The sequence below is a fragment of the Brachycentrus maculatus genome, unplaced genomic scaffold (assembly GCF_059751285.1).
Source record: "Brachycentrus maculatus isolate JH-2025_06_01 unplaced genomic scaffold, ASM5975128v1 h1tg000172l, whole genome shotgun sequence".
In the NCBI taxonomy this organism is placed as follows: Eukaryota; Metazoa; Arthropoda; class Insecta; order Trichoptera; family Brachycentridae; genus Brachycentrus; species Brachycentrus maculatus.
The window spans coordinates 2442633-2465197 of NW_028280925.1; the positions used below are offsets into that span (position 1 = coordinate 2442633).

At 31.2% G+C, this 22565-nt stretch overlaps 1 protein-coding gene across 1 annotated transcript in view; it reads right to left on the reverse strand.

Annotated features, from left to right (window-relative positions):
* Epac (Exchange protein directly activated by cAMP) overlaps window positions 1-22565 on the reverse strand; it is a 178026-nt gene that overhangs the window by 24371 nt on the left and 131090 nt on the right. Inside the window, exons 4-7 of the mRNA XM_088261989.1 lie at window positions 18358-18449; window positions 8550-8778; window positions 2092-2278; window positions 939-1084 (exon numbers count right to left, since the gene is read on the reverse strand). Coding sequence (XP_088118115.1) covers window positions 939-1084; window positions 2092-2278; window positions 8550-8778; window positions 18358-18449 — 654 coding nt within the window. The remainder of the gene's footprint in view (window positions 1-938; window positions 1085-2091; window positions 2279-8549; window positions 8779-18357; window positions 18450-22565) is intronic.

The following is a 22565-nucleotide window of genomic DNA, read 5'->3' on the forward strand; positions in this document are numbered from 1 at the left end:
TTTATTTTCTTGCCAAGCAATAGTGACTTAAATGGCCCTCCTAAACATTTTACGTTTTGGTAGTTGGTCACTTTCTCCTGTACGACTACGATATGTACGATCAAAATGTGCCATTGAGTGACGTAGGTATATTCACGCTAAAAAAAGACGCTTTGCGACGCTATTCACATCTCACTCTTACTTTACTTGGTTATATTAAAACGGAAGATATGCCATTTCAGTTCTCAGTTGTGTTTCTAGTAATGAACCGTGTCAAGAATTGAATGCGCTGCAGTCACTAGCCGCTTTCAGGCAGCCAACGGAGGTGGTTGTCTCGCTTGTTTTTAAGTTGATTCGATGATTTTTTCATGTTTTCAGCTATCAAACCTCAATAAACATCAATTTTTACTTCAAATATAAATTTAGGCGATTATCTATGAACACTATTTTTTCGGATTATAAATCATTCTTTTTTACATGTCGCTCACTCACTCCTTTCAATAATGTCATAAATCAAAAATCGTCAATTTTCAGTTGTGCATATTTTCGGAATGTTCAGAAAATGTACTACATCCCAGCAAAAGAGGCATATTTTTAACTTAATATTTACCCGCTACAGGGCAGAAAGTGTTGTTTTTGCATTTTGAAGAAAAGGTACTATTTAATTATTTTTTTAAATATACAAAACATTTTTCAAATGCGGAAAAAACGTTCAGGTTTTACCTAAAAAGATGTGTTGTACAGTAAAATGTTGAATAAGTGGCTTGATATTTATTTTTAATACATTGTATTATATTTTTAAAATTTAAAAACGTTCTCCTGAAAAATCAAGTTTTTTTGATTTTTGACGTTCTTGAAAGGAGTGAGCGATGTGTGTTGACTACAGAGCACCAGAACGCGCGGATTTTTTTGGCACAGTAAAGGCAAGGTTAACGAGGGGATGTTGTCCAATAACTTACACACTGTGCTCGGCTGTGGATGGGCCTCGAAGACAACCGCCGCACATAGCTCCCTCTTCACTGAAGTAGAGAGATGGGCTAGAGCTGGCACGCGCAGCAATTCCTCGTACACGGCTTCTAGCTCATCAGACGTTCTTTCGTGACTCCTGAAACCAAAGAAAATGAAGATTACTAGAAAACGATTCTTATGATCAAAAATATCCCTAAAACAAATCGTTTATTTCGGCTAAAACATGGCTCCCAGAAGTTCAAGAGAAAATATAAGAAAAAGCAAAAATGGATACGGGATAATGGAGAATTAGAAGAAAAAAAACATCATAATTGGCGCAGAACGCATTCGCAAACAAAACAATTATTTTTGTCTTCTGTTTCTTATTTTACAAATTTTCCCTGTTTTCCTTACCTTTTTACTGTTTATTTGTTTCTTCTCTCATTTTGATTTATTATTTGTCTTGTATTTTTACCTTACTCTGTTGTATCTAAGTTTATTTTTACACTTTAAAAAATTTGATGTTGTAAAGCCCATATGGAACTATGCATATATGGGATATATATTGTATATATATATATATATATATATATATATATATATATATATATATATATATATATATATATATAAATGTTGCCGGGGGTGTTTATATACACACACACACACACATATATAAATATATATATATATATATATATATATATATATATATATATATATATATATATATATATATATATATATATATATATATATACATATATATATATATATGTGTGTGTGTGTGTGTATATAAACACCCCCGGCAACAGCTAATAAAAAATGTGTTTCAAATGAAACAACAGTTTGACTGTATAATTAAATTACTAGTACGAGAAAAGGCAGAACATACTCGTAAATCCCTATCCTTTAAAGAAAAATGGATATAAATGATACTGGTTTTATATTCGCAATAGTAACTTGCGTCATTAGAACGTCCTTTTAGTTTAGTTTAGTTTGGTTGCCTGATGTTCATTGGCTCGCGCACGGAGAAGCGAAATACTAATGTTTGGATATGATTTGACGCTCGTGGCTTTTATCATTAGTTGATTGATTGCAAATAAGATGGAAGTATGGTATTATCAACCGTTCACCAATTAGTAACATATATTTGTTTCTTACGGTTTCCTGAGAATCATCCTCAGCATGGCGTCTGGTCCTCTTTGAAGTAAAGCTCCGAGGGATTCTCTCAACTGACCCTCGGCAGCGGAGACCTCATCTCCGGAAGGAACTGCTGGTGGAGGAGCTTCCTCATCCACGCGGAAGCGGTATAGGAAGCACTTGTCCTTGAAGGGTTGCTCCTTCGAAACTAGACAGAGAAAAAACACATGTCTCATAAAGGTGACGTGTCTGACTAATAATTGTATTTTTTATGACGTATAATTTCCCAGAAATAGTTATAGGGGGCGTATGCGATTGGTGACTATGTTAGCGTGGTACATGTATACAAACTAGCTATGGGAATGTATTAGAAAAGTGACTGTTCTGTACGATACATATTAATTACCATCATATGGGCTGCATATGATTAGTAATGTGTGCTTCGTATGACACATAATATTTTCCTTATTTCACCATTTTTGGAGGTCCTCACCAAAAAGTTACATTTCCAATATTGCGAAAAAATTCATTTAAAAACAAATCTGTTATGTTTACTGTAATCTATCGAAATCTCAATTAAATTTGCGACAAATCCTGACCAATTCTGCGTTAAACCAATATGAAATCATTAAATCGCACCAATACCTAACAATTTTGCAAGCTAGAATTCCTGATTACTTAAAATCATTTATAATGGAAATGTTACGTTTCGGTGAGGACCTCCACATTTTTTAGATGTTGTTCATTAAAAAAAAAACACAATTAAATATAAAAATTATAAATACGCAGATATTGATACAAAAAAATCATTACATGATTTGGCAGTCACATTGTAGTAATATCTATTCTATCTTTAATTTAAATTTTACTTGGTAAATTCCACTAATACGGAGTTTGAAAATGATGCGGAATACATCGTAACACCAGTCACAATAGATCTTAAGAAGTAGTGGTAATTACCAAGTAATACATAAATTAAAAAAAACCTTACAAGTAATTTTGTGAATACAGGGTAGCAATTTTTAAATTCACCAATCGGAATTGGATCAGGTAGAAGGCAATGAACCTAAAGTAAAAAAGTTTTAGAATAAGAATTAGAAATTAATTTTTCATCCGGCTCCCGATGTTTTCTTTCTCAAAACAGTTACTACTGAACGTGATCAGTAAATGGAAGTTATTTTTTTTACAGTAAAAATGTATAACGTTATAATTGATGTTTTGAGGGAAAAAATTCTCTCGAGTTTGATTGATAACATATACGTACAACGTACTGCTGATGAAATACATACAAGCTTTCCGCACGAACATATATTTTTACTTTCTGAATACAAATCCCCAAACAGATTCGTAAAAGGATTAGAAGTAAGTCCATAATAAGCTGCGGCGAGGTAAAAGGAATGCTGGAAGCTGGAATTGTGTTAAGATCCCCTAAAATTGTTTTGACAGCCAATGTTGCGATATGTGGAATATCGATATAGGTTCTTTGATTGACGCCTAAGTGGATTACGTTACATAATATTTAATGAGTATTTTTTTATTATAGGTGTAACAACTTCAGATAAAAAATATTTATTTATTTAATAATTAAAAAAGGATGACCGTCTGAGAATCGCAGGGCTGACGACCTGGCATCTGGCTGGCTCAAGTGATCACTTCATACACTTGTGTAACGTTCACTATTCTGCCCATTATTGAACATCCATATTGCATAAATTGTTGAAACTTGTTTATATGCAATGGTCTTAGATCGTAGCTTCAACAGTTGAGAAATTTGTGATGTATATATATAGCTTACTTTATTTGAGCACAGGTGAGATTCATTCCGAATGCTACACGAGGATTTAACAAAATACATGTGGAGCTGATAAACACAACTAAGTTTGGAGTAAGGTTATTAAAATTTATTGCCTATACCCAAATTAACCTGTTGCCTGACATATATTATGTAATATAAAACCACTCAGGGATCCGAAATAAATGAACTGAAAAAGCATTTCTCATGTGTTTGATTATAATCCAGTATTTGGACCTTACATACTATTAAAAGAGTTTCTGTTCAATACAAAGCTTCTTTTCATCTCACCAATAGATGTCTCTAGTGAAGTTCTAGTGATTCAAGAACAATGTTTCAAAATTGGTTCATATATATAGAACTTCCAAGAATTTGAGTAGTGTGGTTGTCAATAATGGGTAGAATTGGTGAATGTTACACGTGTGTAAAGTGATCACATATACCAGCCTATGACGGTCGTCCGGAATGCCCAGACTTCCATATTCTTCTTCATCTTTGGTGAGATGTCAAAAAATAATATGAAAAAAATACTTTATGGAAAGATATCTGTGTTAGTGTTAGTTATATTTTCTCATTTATTCTTTTGAACCTTATTTTAAATTTATTATTACCTTTAATATGCTTATTTATTATACCCGTTTATGGTTTTATATTTTGTCCTGTGTTAGTTTGTTTTGTCAATTTCTCATTGGGTTTATATAACTATATTTTATGTTGTATCATTTGTAATTTCTAGATACCTATGTATATTTTTTTATAATATAAATTAACGTCTCGTCACGGGTTCTGCTTAGTGATGCATTCATCAAAATATATAATGTTGTATTGTAAAAAGAAATAAATAAATAAAATAAAAAACACGGTGTTTCATAATGACGTTGAATGTACAGAAACACGTGTTACAACAGATTTTAAGAAATGGAGGAAATTATCAAGTGAAAATTCAAGTAAAAACTTGTCTTATTCGTGAATTCAGACTTGTCATTGAGCCACGAAGCGACTGACACCGACCCCCAAGATACCTAGTCCAGGGTTCGGCAACCTCTTGGACCAAAAGAGCCAAACGTGGGTAGCAAAACGGTTCGGATTTTTTTCGGGAGCCAATTTTTAATTTACAATAATTAAATTGAATTTATTGAATGTTTAAAGGAACCTTCAAGTATTTTTAAAGTAACATTATAAACATAAATATCAATCATAAATGTATAAATCAACGCAAAAAAGATAGTGATAACGCCCTTTTTTTATTAAAATAAACAGTTTTATAAAGTATTTCTTTTAATTAAAAAAAATGGTACCTTTTAACATTCATCGATTTATGTATTTAATTATGCTTTTTTTAATTTATTAAGTAAAGAAGACAAGAAGAAACAAAAGCACAGATTTAAAAGTTTAAATTTCTGTTATGCACAGAGTATTTTAAAAATATATACTTATAGACAATTATTTTATTCTAAATTAAATCTTGAAAAAATATTTTGCCAAAGAAAAAGCCACACAAATTGCGTAAAGAGCCACATGTGGCTAGCGAGACATACGTTGACGACCCCTGACCTAGTCCAAACATGGTTTACTTGTGACGAGGGTAGCGCCAAGAAGAAAGCTCACAGTACTCCAAGTTATAAATACGTGAGTAGGTACTTTTCTATTAAGTGAAAATGTAGTATCCACAGAGCGTGCCTAGGTCGAATTCCGATACTCTACATAGATAACGACTTTCGACATATCGAATTCCCGACATTAGGCTCGGATCGATGCGTAAGTTGAATTTAGTCGGTAGATATCGCTCACTCCATTCAACAACGTCATAAAAAAAACTTGATTTTTCAGTAGATCGTTTTTAAAGTTTTAAAATATAATATAATGATTTGCTTTTAAAGGAATTTTATTGCAATATTGGAAATGTAACTTTTCTGTGAGGACCTCCAAAAATGGTGAAATAAGGAAAATATTATGTGTCATACGAAGCACACATCGTCCACTCCTTTCAAGAACGTAATAAATAAAAAAAACTTGATTTGTCAGGAGAACGTTTTTAAAGTTTAAAAATATAATACAATGTATCAAAAATAAATATCAAGCCACTTATTGAACTTTTTAACAACAACAGATCTTTTTAGGTGAAACCTGAATGGTTTTTCTACATTTCAAAAAAGTATATTTAAAAAAAAAATTAAGCAATACCTTTTCTTCAAAATGCAAAAACAACACTTTCTGCCCTGTAGCGGGTAAATATTAAGTTAAAAATATGCCGCTTTTTCTGAGACATTGTACATTTTCTGGGCATTCCGAAAACATGCAACTAAAAGTTGACGATTTTTGGTATATGACGTTCTTGAAAGGAGTGAGCGATATGTTACATCTGCGCAATGCGTACAGTTTTTTCGGGTATTTTTTTTCCAATATTTCAATAGATTTTTGTCACGATGTTGTTTTATTGGCTAATAAATTAAAATGAAAAATCACAAAATTATTGATAACGTTCTTATTGAAATCTGTAGAGAACTAAGGGAGATATTAAGGTTTAAACTTTAGATATTTGATTTAAACGAAAAACGTGCGTTCGCATACGTAATCGAATTTTCGTCATCGAACGTTTTATGACGTCATATGGTATATTGTCAATAGTTTATAGAGCAGTAATAGTAGTAGTGTGAATTGTTTGTCTACCACTACACTACCATTTGTGTTATAAAAATATGAGGGGAAGGGGGGGGGGGTGCTAGGGTGGACCATAGACATCAACAAATAGAGCCACCAATAATTTTGCAATGTTATTAATATTAAAATAGGTCCATCGTTTTCGTGACGTCATTTATTACCAACTTACGACAACAACGTATTTACGAAGGCGAATTTTCCCAAGAAAATGATAAATGAAAATTTTGATTATATCGGCTGTTATAAACACAAAACGAGGCTAATACAATATTTTATAGGTTGGGTATGTTAAATAAGATATTCCTCCTGTCTGATAATGATCTATTACGGGATGTTAAAACAACGAAAAAGCGTTACTGTGAAATAATCCTTTGAATGATTATAATATGGTTTAAAATATCGAAATATATATATTTTTTTGTCTGCCTCCATAGTGTAACGTTTAGCACACTCGGCTACCGTTCTGGAGGTCCCGGGGTCGATTCCCAGGTGGGGGTGAAAATAAGTATTGGTGACTTTTTTTCACTCAAAAAAATTACACAAATTTCACCAAGTTTTGATGGTTGTAATCATTGTTATCATGGTGATATCGCACAGTATATAAATTGACCACCCAAACCAGCCAATTATAGATCGCAAGCCCTGTAAATGCCTAGACTTCCATATTCCCACCTCATTATAGACTTCTACATCTATGTTGAATTATTAATAAAAATTGTGACATTTAAAGAATGGTTCAATTTAAGCCGAAGATTTGAAAAAAAAATAAGAAAACGGTTAAACAAATATTTGCTTTGGGATAATGTAAAATATTATGCTTTTATTTCATGAGATTTATTTTATTCTCCACTTAAGTATCAGATTTCGCTGGCTTACAATTGGTTTACGATTTAATTTAATTTGATTTATTTTACCAGTATATTTGATTTACAATAAAAAATAAAACAATATCTTAATATATATAAGAACCAGCAGATAATCAAAATAATGATTTCGGAACATAAAAATAAAACAAGAGCGAGTATATGTTCACTGGCTGGAAATTGGAAAACAATCCATATCATGGATTGTGAAACATGTTTGAATTATTGTTTTTCAATTTCCGCCAAATATGAGATAGTGCGAATCATAACTCGGCCGTCGATTCGTCAATTTCAGAATCACGAGCTCTCAAATCAATCATATGATGTAACAATAACAAAATTGCGATCACGATTGGTCTTAATTCGTGTAACAGGTTGGGGCATAATAACTGATCAATTTTTAAAAAATGGTGTCCGCCTCCATAGTGTAATGATTAACTCGGTTTGCTACCGTGCTAGAGGCCCCGGGCTCGATTCTCAGGGAAGGTCATAATAAATGTTAGTGACTTTTCACACCAATATATCGTAGTCGTACCGGAGAAAGTGACCAACTACCAAAACGTAAAATGTTCAGGAGGGCCATTTAAGTCACTTTTGCTTGGCAAGAAAATAAACATCAATGCAGTTAGTCACTTTTAACAAATCAATATATTATACTTCCAAGTGTAAAATCCTTTGGGATTTTTTTCAGGGCAATATTAAGCTAGTAAGTTATCAAATAATCAATGATCACGATTTGGTAAAAAATGGACTTGGTCACTTTCTCCTGTATGACTAAGATAAGGATAAGTAACAATCAAGATAACACTCCCTTAATACCTTTTACCCAAGTACCCTATGTACGGATAAGGTTTAGGGATGAGGAGAAGAAAAGGATGATTTTAAAAACAGTTTGTTATTTTCAACAAAAAATTGCCATCACATAAAATTAATTAATATAAAGTAAGTTGCTATAATTTTTTTCATATTTACGAGTAAATGCAAGGATTGTTCGCGTCGTGCCCTGAAGTTGGTACTGTACCAAGCTATGCAATAAATACAACTCCCATAAAAAACGCATACACCACATTTATGCATACCTCGTTTGCTCCTTCTTGCAATCGAACTTCTTATAACGACATAACTTGTGTATTATAAAATAAAATATTGAGTTTATTTCTTACCGTGCGAGATGACGCCCTCCTCGAGCAGCGCCTGCCACATGCCCGCGGCCTGCTGGCGCCCGTGCACGCTGGGCGACACGGCCAGCAGCCAGTCGACCAGCTCCGTGCCTGGCGCGCACTTGCGCACCAGCTTGCCCGATACCTTGCGGTCGCGCAGGCACGCGCCCGGGTCGGACACCAGCATCGTGCGCAGCGCCCAACCGATGCGGGACATGGCCGGACTCGGGGACTGCAAAGTGGCAAAGTGGAATGTTAACCATTTTCGGTCCATAAAAAAATGAGAAATTCCATCAGGTCCACAATAGATTTACAGTATTACAGGGTAAAACAATACATCCAAGTTTTTTTTAAATAAAACTACACTTGTTAAAAATTTATTTTTATTTTGAAAGTATAAAATCTTGTCTCTTATTATTACATTTTATAGACATCTAATGTATGATATCGGTGAAAACAGTCACCAATGCAAAGGCCGGGCTTTCTCTCGTAAGTGACGCAAATGTATCGGGTTTCTTTCCTACCTCCAGGAATTTTTCGTTGAGCGTAACATTTTTCCATACACGTGGGCTATTGTGGATGGAATCGTCATCACTGATACTCACAAACGCACGGGTCGAGTGTAACTGATGCCGGTAGCCGGACATCCGAGTGACGGGTACCGAGCCAGCCCACAAAACAAACCTTTTGTATCATTCTCAAGTAGACAGTTACACATTCTAGTGTTTATAAAATCATTGAATCCTCGTCCCAGTATATCACACACCTCAGTTGAATGGCATTGATGTGACAGAGCTATGGGTTCAACAAGATGGCGCAACATGCCACACGGTTGTTGCCACCATAAATTTATTGCGGAAAATTTTAATTGGTATACCTCAAAAAAAAAACGCTATATATGTAGCTACATTATACAAATTCAAGTGTAAGTAGTAAAATCACAATTAAAAGAGTATCTGAGGTGTAACACGTAGAAATAGACTTTAAAACTTATAAAGGAGCCTACGTGGGGCCATGATACGCGGTGTTGCATAAGCCGTAGCTTGACTCAAGGTCATACAATAAAGATAAGGATCGTAATATCGTAGTAAACGTTGCATAACTGTATAAAGTAATCACTTAAATCAGTCGATAACAAGTCGTCAGCTATGGAGCTGACGACTTGTTATACACGCCAATAATACTTCTAAACTCCATTCCTAAGTTATTGCTTCATTTCCATGACACATCAATAATTAATATCTATTAATGATCGGCTACTACTAAGTTATTAATATATCGTAATCGATGTAATTGAAATTAAGCTGAAATCAATATCACATATATTGATACGCTGATAAAGGATTTCAAAAATTGATAAAAAAATATTTTATCTGACATTTTGATTAATTAATATTGATGTTTTTAAGTACTACAGATATTACAAGTTGATATAATTATCTTTTTGATGATATAAGATTGCATGACATAATTAAAAACGAAGATTAAGAAAGCAATGTAAGGCTGAACCAGGAATAATTGAAAAGATTAGAAAGAGAACCAATCATGTACCTTCTGTCATAGCAACAGTGTTTCGTATACTCCTGACATAATTAATATTTATTTGAGTAAAAAGTAATCATCAGGAATCTTGAAAAGTGAATTAATACAAAGTACTGTATTGTGTATCTTAATAATAAAGTGGTTGTTCGAATGGTTCGTTTTAAATACTGTTTTTTCAATTTTTTTAATCTTTAAAACCGAAACAAATTTTATTGTTGTAAATCAATATTTTGTTTAAAATATCTACAGATGTCTCACTACTAGCTTATCGAAGTGTTAATGTATATACTATTGACATTTAATCGAGATATCAACCTTTCGAATAACAGTTAGCCAAGCTCACAATCAAGTATTTACTTCATAAAATTACCAACAGAGACCGCTTAGTTGTAAGTTGTTTACCAGTAAAATCTCTTATAGTAAATAAATATTAATAATAACAATGTCAACCCGAGCATCTTCTGAATCCAAATTGTTCGAGTATATTGACAAAAAGTTTTTAGAATACAAAAAAGATGAAGAAGATTTAATAAAAAGAATTAGTACTGAAATGAAAAAAATTATAAAAAACGAGTTGACTGAATTGAGCAAATCTGTTGATTTCTGCTCCAAAAAAATTGATGAATATGAACAATCGAGAATAAAAATGGATTCCAAATTGAAAGAAACTCAAAAAGAAATTAGAGAACTAAAATCGAAAATAAATCAAATTGAACAAAATACGCTTGAAACAACAATTGAAGTTCAAGGAATAGCTATAAAAAAAAATGAAAACCCCAAATCTGCGGTCAAGATTTTATTAAATAAACTTGACTGTAGTGATATATCAAACGACTATAACCTTATTAACATATACTCTAACCCCACCAAGAAAACGGTTACTGTCAAATTTAATACAAAGGAGGCTAAGGATAAGGTGATGAGTCAAAAAAAAATTAAGGGGAATATTTCGTCAAAAGATTTAAGCATTTCTGACTCTTTGGATAAAATTTACATCAACGAGAAATTAACGACCACCAATAAACATCTACTCTGGTTGGCGAAAACCACTAAACCCCTTGGATACAAATATGTCTGGACGAAGAACGGCAACGTCCTTATCAGGAAAACTTCAGACTCGCCCATTCTATATATTAAGGACCCCAACGATATCCCGCTTCACTGAGGACAAAACATAATTTCTCATCTACATCGGAACCCGCCACTGCGATGCAGCATCACAACCACATTCGGACAGAAATATGTGACGATCTTCAGCAACTCAATGCATACTTACAAGGAAACAGCTTCAACATCATGAATTTCAATATAAGAGGAATAAGAAAAAAATTTGATGAATTTTGTATCCTTTTAAATGCTATTAAAACTCAACAAACAATTTTAATACTCACTGAAACGCAACTGAGGGATTGTACCCCATTCTGTATTCCCGGATATTCATTTTTTTCAGTGCCCTCGAAACATACATCGCACGATGGTATTTCCATATTCTATAATACTCATTCTATTTCTAATATTAATATAACTGCATTAGATTCAAACTACTCAAACTCAATAAGCATAAGTTTCACTATGAATGAAAAAACATATTTAATAATTGCCATATACCGCTCTCCTTCACTAGATATAAAATCTTTTATTTCTGAATTGAAATTGATAATAGAGGAGGTTAATAAAAAAAATATTGATTTTTCTTTTATTGCTGGAGATATCAATATTAATATTTTGAATTCTATTTTAAATCCGTTAGCTAATGAGTACCTAAATCTTCTATACACAGCAGGCTATTTATCATATATAAACACCTCTACCCGGCCAAACATACTCACTAACTCATGCATTGATCATGTATTTCTAAAAACTAACCAATCCTATATCCCAAAATCTGCTATACTCAAAATCGACTTAACTGACCACTACCCTACTTTTTACTGCCATAAAATGTTTAAGTCTAAAAACCCATCTATATCTAACGACCAACAAATAAAAAAATTTAAAATTAATTATCAAACATTAACTGATTCTCTACAATATGAAACGTGGAATTCCGTGTTTTTACAACACGATCCTAACCTTTCTCTTAACATTTTTTACGAAATATTGAATAAACACATTGAGAACAGTAGCCAACTAATACCAATACCAAAAAGTAAACACAAAAAAATTAAACCTTGGATAACCCGTGGACTAATAATTTGTATTCAACATAGAAATAAACTATATAAAATGTATAAAAATCATGAATGTTTTTGTTTGACTAATCACAAGCCTATTAATGAAAACAAACGTAAAGAATATATCATTTACCGTAATTTTGTAAATATTCTAATAAAAAAATGCAAGAAAGATTACTATTCAAATCAATTACTAAATTCGAACTCAGATTGTAAAAAAACATGGAATGTGATTAATGAAATTACAAATAGGAAACAAAGTGAACATATTTTTCCGCAAAAGCTAGTAACTGATGATAACATTATTATTACTGATAGAGAAGAAATAGCAAACAATTTCAATGATTTTTTCACCAACATTGCATCAACGCTCATAGATAATAATCCTTCCCTTAAAACACGTTTAAATGATTCTTCACATTCTCCTCGCATTCTCACACAAAGCCATCTGAATCCTAATTTTGAACTTTCTCACTTTAAGCGTATAACAGAAGCTGAAATATCAAAATATATTGACGAACTTAATATTAACACTGCTAACGGGCCAGATGAACTAAGCAGTACAACAATTAAGTCTATTAAGATATTTATAATACCACCTTTACTTTATATTTTTAATGAATGTCTCGCAAAAGGGATATTTCCTAACCAATTCAAGATATGTAATCTAGTACCAATTCACAAAGCTGGGTCCTCAAGTAAAACTGATAATTACCGACCAATTACTTTAATCTCGCAACTAGCTAAAATCCTAGAAAAATGTATTAAAAACCAAATGATATTTTTTCTGGAATCTTCCGATCTTCTATCTCATAACCAATTTGGTTTCCGATCTAGTTATAGCGCAGAAGATGCAATTTACAACCTTACAAAATGCATTTACTCTAGTTTAGACTCAAATAAGAAATGCCTTACAATATTTTTAGATCTTAAAAAAGCATTTGACACAGTTAACCATGGAATTTTACTAAAAAAACTTTGTAAAATTGGTATTAAAAATGATTGTCTATTGTTTTTTGAAAATTACTTAGTAAATCGACTTCAAAGCACCAAGATTGGACCAACTATAAGTAAGGATATATTGACTTCACACAATATTTTCACAGCCTTACCTCTTAAGGAGGTTGGTACCTACATATTATCGCTGTTGAAAAATATCCATTTTTAATTTATGTTTTACTTGAAAAATACCCATATTTCATTTTTTTTTTATTTATAATTTTCTTGGTTATTTATAATAATCTATTTTGGCACGTGTTTTGATACATTCCGCGTCATTTTCATTTTTATTGATGATGCAAAATGCATCGAAAAGCATCTACAAGCGTGTCACAATAGATTTTAATAAAAAAAGGTATTACCAAGTAAAACTTAATTTAAAAAAAAAAAAAATGAAAATGATGCGGAATGCAACAAAATTATGTGGAATGCATTAAAAAACGTGACACAATAGATTTTAAGAAAAAGCTGTATTTACTTAATAAAACTTTATTTAAAAATGACTATCAATATCCACAAAGTGACTGCCAAATCAATTAATGAAAAACATTCATTTTGATATTTACTACATTTAAATATGATGTTTTAAATATTACCAATCTTTTTTACGCAGATCATTTAAAAAAGGTTTAAAATTAAATTGAGTATATTAAATTGAGTCCACTGTGATACACGGAGTTCCACAAGGAACAGTGCTCGGTCCTTTATTGTTTCTAATTTATATTAACAATCTTTGTAATATCGATGTACCTGGTAAACTGTTCTCCTACGCTGATGATACCGCAATAATTGTACAAGGTAAATCCTGGGAAGAGACAGCCAGCAAAGCCAACAAATGTATAACAGTAATCAAAGAGTGGCTAGATCGGAACCTCCTTTCTCTTAATTGTGAAAAAACTTTATTCATACCTTTTTTCAATTCTTACTCGTCAGCCCCTTCATCGAATCTTAACATCATGTTTCATAACAAAAATTGTAACCTCGACATATGTAATAACTGTGTAAAAATGAAATCTGAAAAGTCGACAAAATATTTGGGTCTAACAATAGATTGTCAACTCAAATGGAACCAGCACATAGAAAAAATTGTGAACAAACTTAGGTATCTGACATATATTTTTAAACGTTTGTCTAGTTATGTCCATCCTAACACCAACAAAATGGTCTATCATGCACTTGTACAGTCTTCTCTTTGTTATGGAATAATTGGATGGGGGGGAGCATTCAATATTCATTTAAAGCCTTTAGAAACAGTCCAAAAACTTATTATTAAAATCATGCTTAAAAAAAATTCTACTTTTCCTTCCAACCAATTATTTCAGGAAGCCGAACTTTTGGAGCTACGAGAAATCTATTGCCAACAGTGTCTAAAATATGTTTATTTGCGCCAACATTTATTTCCTAAAAATAATAATAGATCTAGCCAACGAATTAATAATTTATTAGAAATCCCTTTTTGTAAATCCAGACTTGCGCAAAGACACTCATTTTTCATAGCTCCAAAACTGTTCAACTTATTCCACAAAGACTATTTGTTAGATGTTAATTCCCTAAGTTCGTGTAAATTAAAAAAATTGCTTAGATTATTTATAAAAGAGACAGATTTAAGTTCCTTTTTCATTTAGAACATGATCGCTAGCTTTTTACTTTTTTACTTTGTCATCTTTATTATGTTTAAGTTTAATTTAAAAAAAAATAAAATAAAAAATTGCTCACTGAGAGTCAAGTATTTTTATTTTTATTTTTTTTTGTATTTAATTTAAGTTTTTTGTATTTTGTATTAACTAATTATACTTAGAAACCTATACCCTTATACCCTGTACTATGACTATTTATTTTGTATACCCACACACAGGCCATGCCTTTGTGGGATCTTTTTTTGTATTTATTTTTATTTTTTATAAATATTTTTTGTTTTTGAATTTATGTAATGCAAAAGAATTTTAAATAAAGAAAAAAAAAAAAGAAAAAAAAAAGCTCTTTGCGGTGGTATGGACATGTGGAGCGAATGGATAGCGAGAGAATGACTAAGAAAATATATGTGGCGAATGTGAGAGGGAAAACAGAACGTGGACGACCGAAAAAGACTTGGCACGATCAGATCAATCAGAACCTAAAATCTGGCGGTGTCAAAAGTCTGCGTAATCGGAGGGCATGTATGACTAGATGTATGGATGTGAAGGAGGCGAGGAGTGTATGTCAGGACAGAAGAGTGTGGCGTTCCATCCTCTCTGCCTACCCCTGCGGGGAAACGGCGTGATGGTAGTAGTAGTAGTAGTAGTGATGATATAAGAGGCGAGATTGTAAATACAGTGAAGGCGCTTGTTCACTACCAGGAATTCCTTGTAATTCCGTGTAATTTTACCGTCCGGCACGTCAGTTAGCGTTTTAAAACGACGATTTTACGATCGAATTTACGCGCAACGTGTTCACGCACCGATCAAGAGCTTCGATCCGAAGAAAGATGGACAAAAACACAAGCCAATCCAAGCCAATCGTCATTTTAAAACGCTAACTGACGTGCCGGACAGTAAAATTATACGGGATTCCGGGTAGTGGACAAGCGCCCTATCACTAACTTTAAATTCCGACGGAAATGGAAAAGTAGTATTTAAATACGTTTCATTACGAATTTCTCGAAAAATGAAGTCCGTTTCAAAATTCTAGAAAGTAATTGCTCATTTGAATAAATATCGTATCTCATTCCCGAACAATTTAAAACGGGGAAAATATTAATAGAAAAATAACTCAAACAATACAGAAATAAAACTTTAAGGATTTTTTACTTGAGATTATATAAACGAAGTTAAAACATATTTCATTTGTGTTTCACAAAAGAAAATTAAAAAGGAGTCACAAAAAACCTTTTTTTTAAAAGACAAATTACGAATGCTTCCAACAAAAACTTAATAAAACGAGAAAAAAAACTCAAGGTAACAAGAATTTTCACTCATGAATAACGTAAAATTATAGTCACTTTACACATAAAGAGTAAACCCACTCACATGCAGGAAAACAAAGTGAAACTCATAGAGTTGGAGCCTAAGTAGGGACATGATAAATTGTGTTGCATAAGCCATAGAGTCACATGTATAGGAAATGTGATTTGAAAGATTGACAAATTGTACAAAAATGACTGCGATTTCTACTCGATTTTTAGAGATTTGAAATAAAAACCTTTGTATTTTGGCTTGAGATTTTCTTTAAAGCAATTTTTTTTCTTTAATAGATTTGGCACTTACATTGTGGTAATATGTGAGGCGTGGTGGTTAGTTAATTGATCAGTTGTATTTTTGAAATTGGAGAAAAAAAATATATATATAAAGATATATATATATATATATTTATATAAATATATATATATATATATATATATATATATATATATATATATATATATATATATATATATATATATATATATATATATATATATATATATATGTATATATATATATATATATTTATAAATATATATATATATATATATATATATATATATATATATATATATATATATATATATATATATATATATATTTATATATATAAATATATATAAATATATATATATATATATATATATATATATATATATATATATATATATATATATATATATATATATATATATATATATATATATATATATATATATATATATATATATATATATATATATATATATATATATATATATATATATATATATATATATATATATATATATATATATATATATATATATATATATATATATATATATATATATATATATATATATATATATATATATATATATATATATATATATATATATATAATCATTTTTAAGGAGACTGTTTTTATTGTTTTCTCTTGTAACAAAATTCGGTATTTGCGATCAAAGTGACTTTTTAAGCTTTGCTTTTCTTTTGTTTGTTTGTTTTTTCCACCTTTGTAGAACATCTTGGAACAAAAAGTTTGGGAACCAATTATACGATATAAACTAAAATGTTACATTGGACCCTATGTTCTCTAAGTACATTCCATTCCGATAAAACATGATGTGTTACACCTGTGTCCAAAACATCACAGCGAAAAGGCAAAAGCTAATTGGTTTGAACCAAATTAAATTTCCTGAAGGTAATGGAGCGTACTCGCTGGCTATTATTCATAAAAGTATCCAACAAAATCTTTTAACCTTTTGCATTTTCGCTGCCGATGTATTTTAACAAATATATTTTAAGTCTAAACATGGATGAAGAAGAATATGGAAGTCTGGGCATTTACGGGGCTTACGACCGTCATTGGCTGGTTTAAATGAGCACTTTTCACACGTGTAACACTCACCAATTCTACCTATGATTGACAACTACACTACTCAAATTCTTGGAAGTTCTATATATATCATCCAATTTCGAAACATTGTACTTGAATCACTGGAGATTTAAATCACTGAGAATCTATTGGTGAGATGACGAAGCTTTTTTTATCGTACAGAAAATCTTTTATTTGTATGTGAGGTCTGAACCCTTGATTATAATCATATACACGAGAAACGCCAGATAATATCCTTTTCATTTTATTATTTTAGCTTATAATTTGACCAGATAATTTATTAACAACATTTTGAGTGTGTCTAAATTCTTGTTCACAAATCGCTTACTCCTTTCAAGAACGTCGTAAATCAAAAATCTTCAATTTTCAGTTGTGCATGTTTTCGCAATGCCCAGAAAAAGAACTACATCCCATCAAAAGAAGTATATTTTTAACTAAATATTTACCAGCTACAATGCAGAAAGTGTTGTTTTTGCATTTTGAAGAAAAGGTATTGTTTAATTATTTTTTTTAAATAAACTTAATATTTTTCAAATGTAGAAAAAATCTTCAGGTTTTACCTTAAAAGATCTGTTGCACGGTAAAAGGTTTAATAAGTGGCTTGATATTCATTTTTAATACATTGTATTATATTTCTGAAGAACAGCTTCCATATTCTTCTACACCTTGAGGTGTGAAATAAACAATATGAAAAATAACTCCTATAATTGGAGATCATCCAGATTTGTGAGCAAGTATTTGGACGCACTCAAAATGTTGTATTTTAAAGTGGTTACCTCCGTGATGGGATCAGCCGGGTTGGGTCTCTCTGGGCTCGGTGGGCGGCGGGGCGGGGAGGCTCTAGGGGGGGAGCCCGCCCTTCCGACACCTGTAACAAAAATACTCTACTTAAAATCATGGTCAGTCTTGCGAATCTTAAACCGTAAAGAAAACTCCGCTACGGAAAATTTATAGAGCAGTATAAAATTTAAAAGAGCCGTATACTTTTAATTAGAAAATTCTCTAAAAATAGTTTTAATTTTTAATGTGACCACAAAAATATTTCTTGAAACACTTATCCGCACCGAATGGTGCATGGGCCACTGCATCGTATAGAAGCAGTGTTGTCTTGATCGTTAAATGCACGAAGGAAAGGTGATCAAACTTCGCTTCAAGTTTTTTTTTTAAGATGGGAATTGCATTTATTATTTAACTTGCTTATTATGTACAAGGTTTAAAGATCATTAAGTGTATTTTGATTCTTCTAACTATAAAAATATGTTTTTATTTAAATCTGTGTTGGGAACAGAACACGCTTCAGGTACCAGTCCAGGGTCATATGAAATAAATATTAGACTGAAAAACACTTCCGAAAAGACCGAAACTTCCAGCATGGTAGCCTAGCGGGCTAACCACTACACTATGGAAGCGGTCATATTAAGATACAGTATAACCTTGATATAACGGACCTCTATTTAATGGATATCCGATATAACAGACAAAAAATTCCGTCACATGTAAACAAAAGTCCTGTTAATATTGTGCTTAAATTCAAATGTAGCCGCATGTAAACAATTTTTAACGGCCATGATAATCACATCATATGTCTATCACGTCTTAGTGCTAGACTAGAATTTGAGACATAATGCCGTCCTGCACCTAGCCGAAACAACATTAATACTGAAGATGAGGGTTAGAAGATATTATTCGACAGACAAATCAATAAACATGTGATTTGAGCGAGGTATTGCAGTGTTAATGTTTGAAGATCAATTTGAGTTTATTTTTTTCTAAAAAAAGCATAACAAAAAAGCGACATTCAATAAATCTGTATTTAAAAAGGTTTTCTGCGGAAAAATTGCTGAGAGAATAAGATTTTTACCGTATCGTCTCAAGCGTTACATATTGGGGTAAGTAAAAAACAAGCATTATTTAGTTTTTATCTCGCGTCTCATGTGCTACACGGAAAATATTAATATTCGAGGGCTGAAAGTAATGATATGTTTGCGTATTGCTTTATTAAGGAGATAAACGAAGACGGTTAAAAGCAAGGGTCTTAAAATTTTATACCGCACTTTCGCACACGAAGGCTTTTATCCATTTTACGGTATTTTTAATGGCATCGCTCGCTACCTCAATATGAAAATATAGTTTTTACTTTTAAATACACACTATTAAACTTAAACCGCCATTTTTACAAAGTATCGTCCCAAGTGCGCTTAACATTTTAATTTATTTATTGATTTAGCGTTTAATTTGTAGAACTCCATTTTAATTTATGTATTCATTATAAATCAAACACAGATTTTTAGAGTCTACTAAGTTGTATTTTATTAACAAAAACACATAAAAACTTATATTGTAGACTCAAAAAATCTGTGTTTGATTTAAAATGAATACATAAATTAACATTTTAACGTTGACTTTGAATTACATACTAACATACACACTTATGAGGCGAATGTAGTTGGAAATAAAAGCAGAGGAAGGCCGAGAAAAACTTGGTATGATCGAGTATTTTAAGTACTTGAGAGTGGTCAGGTTAGGAGTCGGAATAATAATATTGTAAAGGGAGATGAATGAATGTGGAAGAGGCGAAGATTGTTTGCAACTACATATTGGTGTGATATAAACATTTTTTTTAACTTCATACTAGCGACTTGTGTCCGGCCACGTGTTTCTGTGGTGCAGTCTAGTTAAATAGAAAAAAATATATACAAACCACACATCTAATTACCTACGAATTACCTATGCACCTTTTCTTCAAAGTATTTTGAACAAATTATTATTTACCCTTGAAAACTACTTTCATTTTATTTTCGATATTTCATAATTTTGACCGCTGAATAAACAGTAAAATCACATTTTGGATTTTTACGGAGTGTGTGGAAGTTTTTGGTGAGAATATTTTAATGTTTTTGAATTAAAATAAACCTTGATGATGACAAGGTTCTTGTCGAAACCTGTAGGTTAAATTGTATTAATAAAAAAGTGGTTAAAACTAATTTATTTAATTTTATAAAGTTTATAAAATGTGCCTCAAAGTATCTGCGGAAAACATTTAAGAAAAAAAGTAAAATCTCACTTAGCTTGCTTTCAATTTATGTAGTTTTGTTCCAAATTCATGTAAAAAAAATGCCTTCTGTTTGATGAACGCACAAGTAAATTATACCTACCTATGATAAGCTGTGTAAATGTGTATATTCAAATCTATCATATAATATAATATAACAGTACACATTTTTATAAAATATTAAAGTTAAATAAAAACCTGACAAATAAACGAACTGAGATTCTTCTGTGTTGCCAACTGTCAAAATGGAGTAAGAACACTGTCATAATGTGAAATAGTTTTACGCATATTTCTGTTTCCGTTCCCATTTTTTTTCTTCAGAAACCACCGCGGGCATGCACACATAACTCTTGTAAGTTTTATCGCAATCGTAGAATAGTATAGGGGTAAATAAGTATAAATGTACACACCAACATACATATAAATGTATATACATTCGTTTTCATATATACCATAAAGTGAAACCTCTCTCTATCGTTCCTCAAATAATCCAATAATAATTTATTCACCCCGAATTAATTTCATACAAAAATAAATCGCATCGATCGTTCCTATCCACCATTTTACTGCATTCATTGATTGAATTACGCTCCATATTTTATATTTTTTTGTCAATTTTTTTAATATTCTTCTCAACTTTCTCAATTTCGTTACATTCGATGATAATATTCCAACGTGTGGGACAGATTATCAAAAGCTTGTGTGACCCAAGGTTGACAGATACAGCAGAAGAGGTCTGAAGTTTTTTGGGTTCCGTTCCGCTTTGTATTTTATTAAAAATAATTCTATTTATTTACATTTAAAACTTGTATTCTTCTTAAAATTTAAACCGACTAATGGTTATGCAGATTTGAAGGACGGTATCTTTACTCGATCGTATCTGCTTGCCGCATTTATTGTTTTCCCGCATTCATAGTTAATTTCAATAGGTCCCTTTAAAAACGATTGATAGAGGTTTCACTGTAAATAGAAAAGTAAAAATAAATAATAATATGGTTGTATCTAGATACGTTGAAATAAATATATGAGGCGAACGAACGATTTTTCAGCGCACTGATGTGGAATCAAAATCACAAAATTACATTACCCAGAAAGGTGTAATGTAACATTATATTTATGATCAATTTCAGCCGATTATGGGAAAGTTATACCGATTAAATATTGTTCATTAAGGGATAAGAAAGGAATATTAGGGATCCCTTTATGAAGTAACGAGATTATTATACCGCATAAATACCGGGTTAGTGCTTCGTATATAATAGTATAATTACAGTCTACAGCGACTCGATGATTGGGTTTTATGTGTTTCTAATATAATAAAATCTATATTGGAAGTTGTAAGGATATTTTGTTTCCAAAATAAGATTGCCTAAGTCGATACAATACCATGTATTCTAAAATTTCATAAATTAATTTTATAAAAGGCATAAAAACTGAACGTTTACATTTTATAATTATTCGACACAAGTTTTTTTCGTTCATTTTTAGTTTTACGCAAAAAAGTTTAGAGATTACTTAATAAAATATTTTTTGACATTAAAAAATGTTAAATGCTACAATAATAATATTATTTGACAGTTGAATATGTTAAATGTTATTCAGCCCATTGAAATTCAGTATCAATATACATATGGTAGGATATAAAAAATACTTGAATTAGGGGAAATAAAAACAGAATTAGCAATATACGACGTTCTCTTATTATGATATAAACAAAATAATTTTTAAATTCATTAATTGATTCGGTAATCACGTGTTTGGTAAAATGTATCCATTTTTAATATAAGCTTTGTTTGGTAAATATCACTGTTTAGGATAATTCTTAAATTCAGGATTAGCTTCTTAAACGGTTTTTGAAAATGATGCGGAATGTATCTAAATACGTATCACAATAGATTTTAAAATAATTGTGGTATTTACTGAGTAAAACTT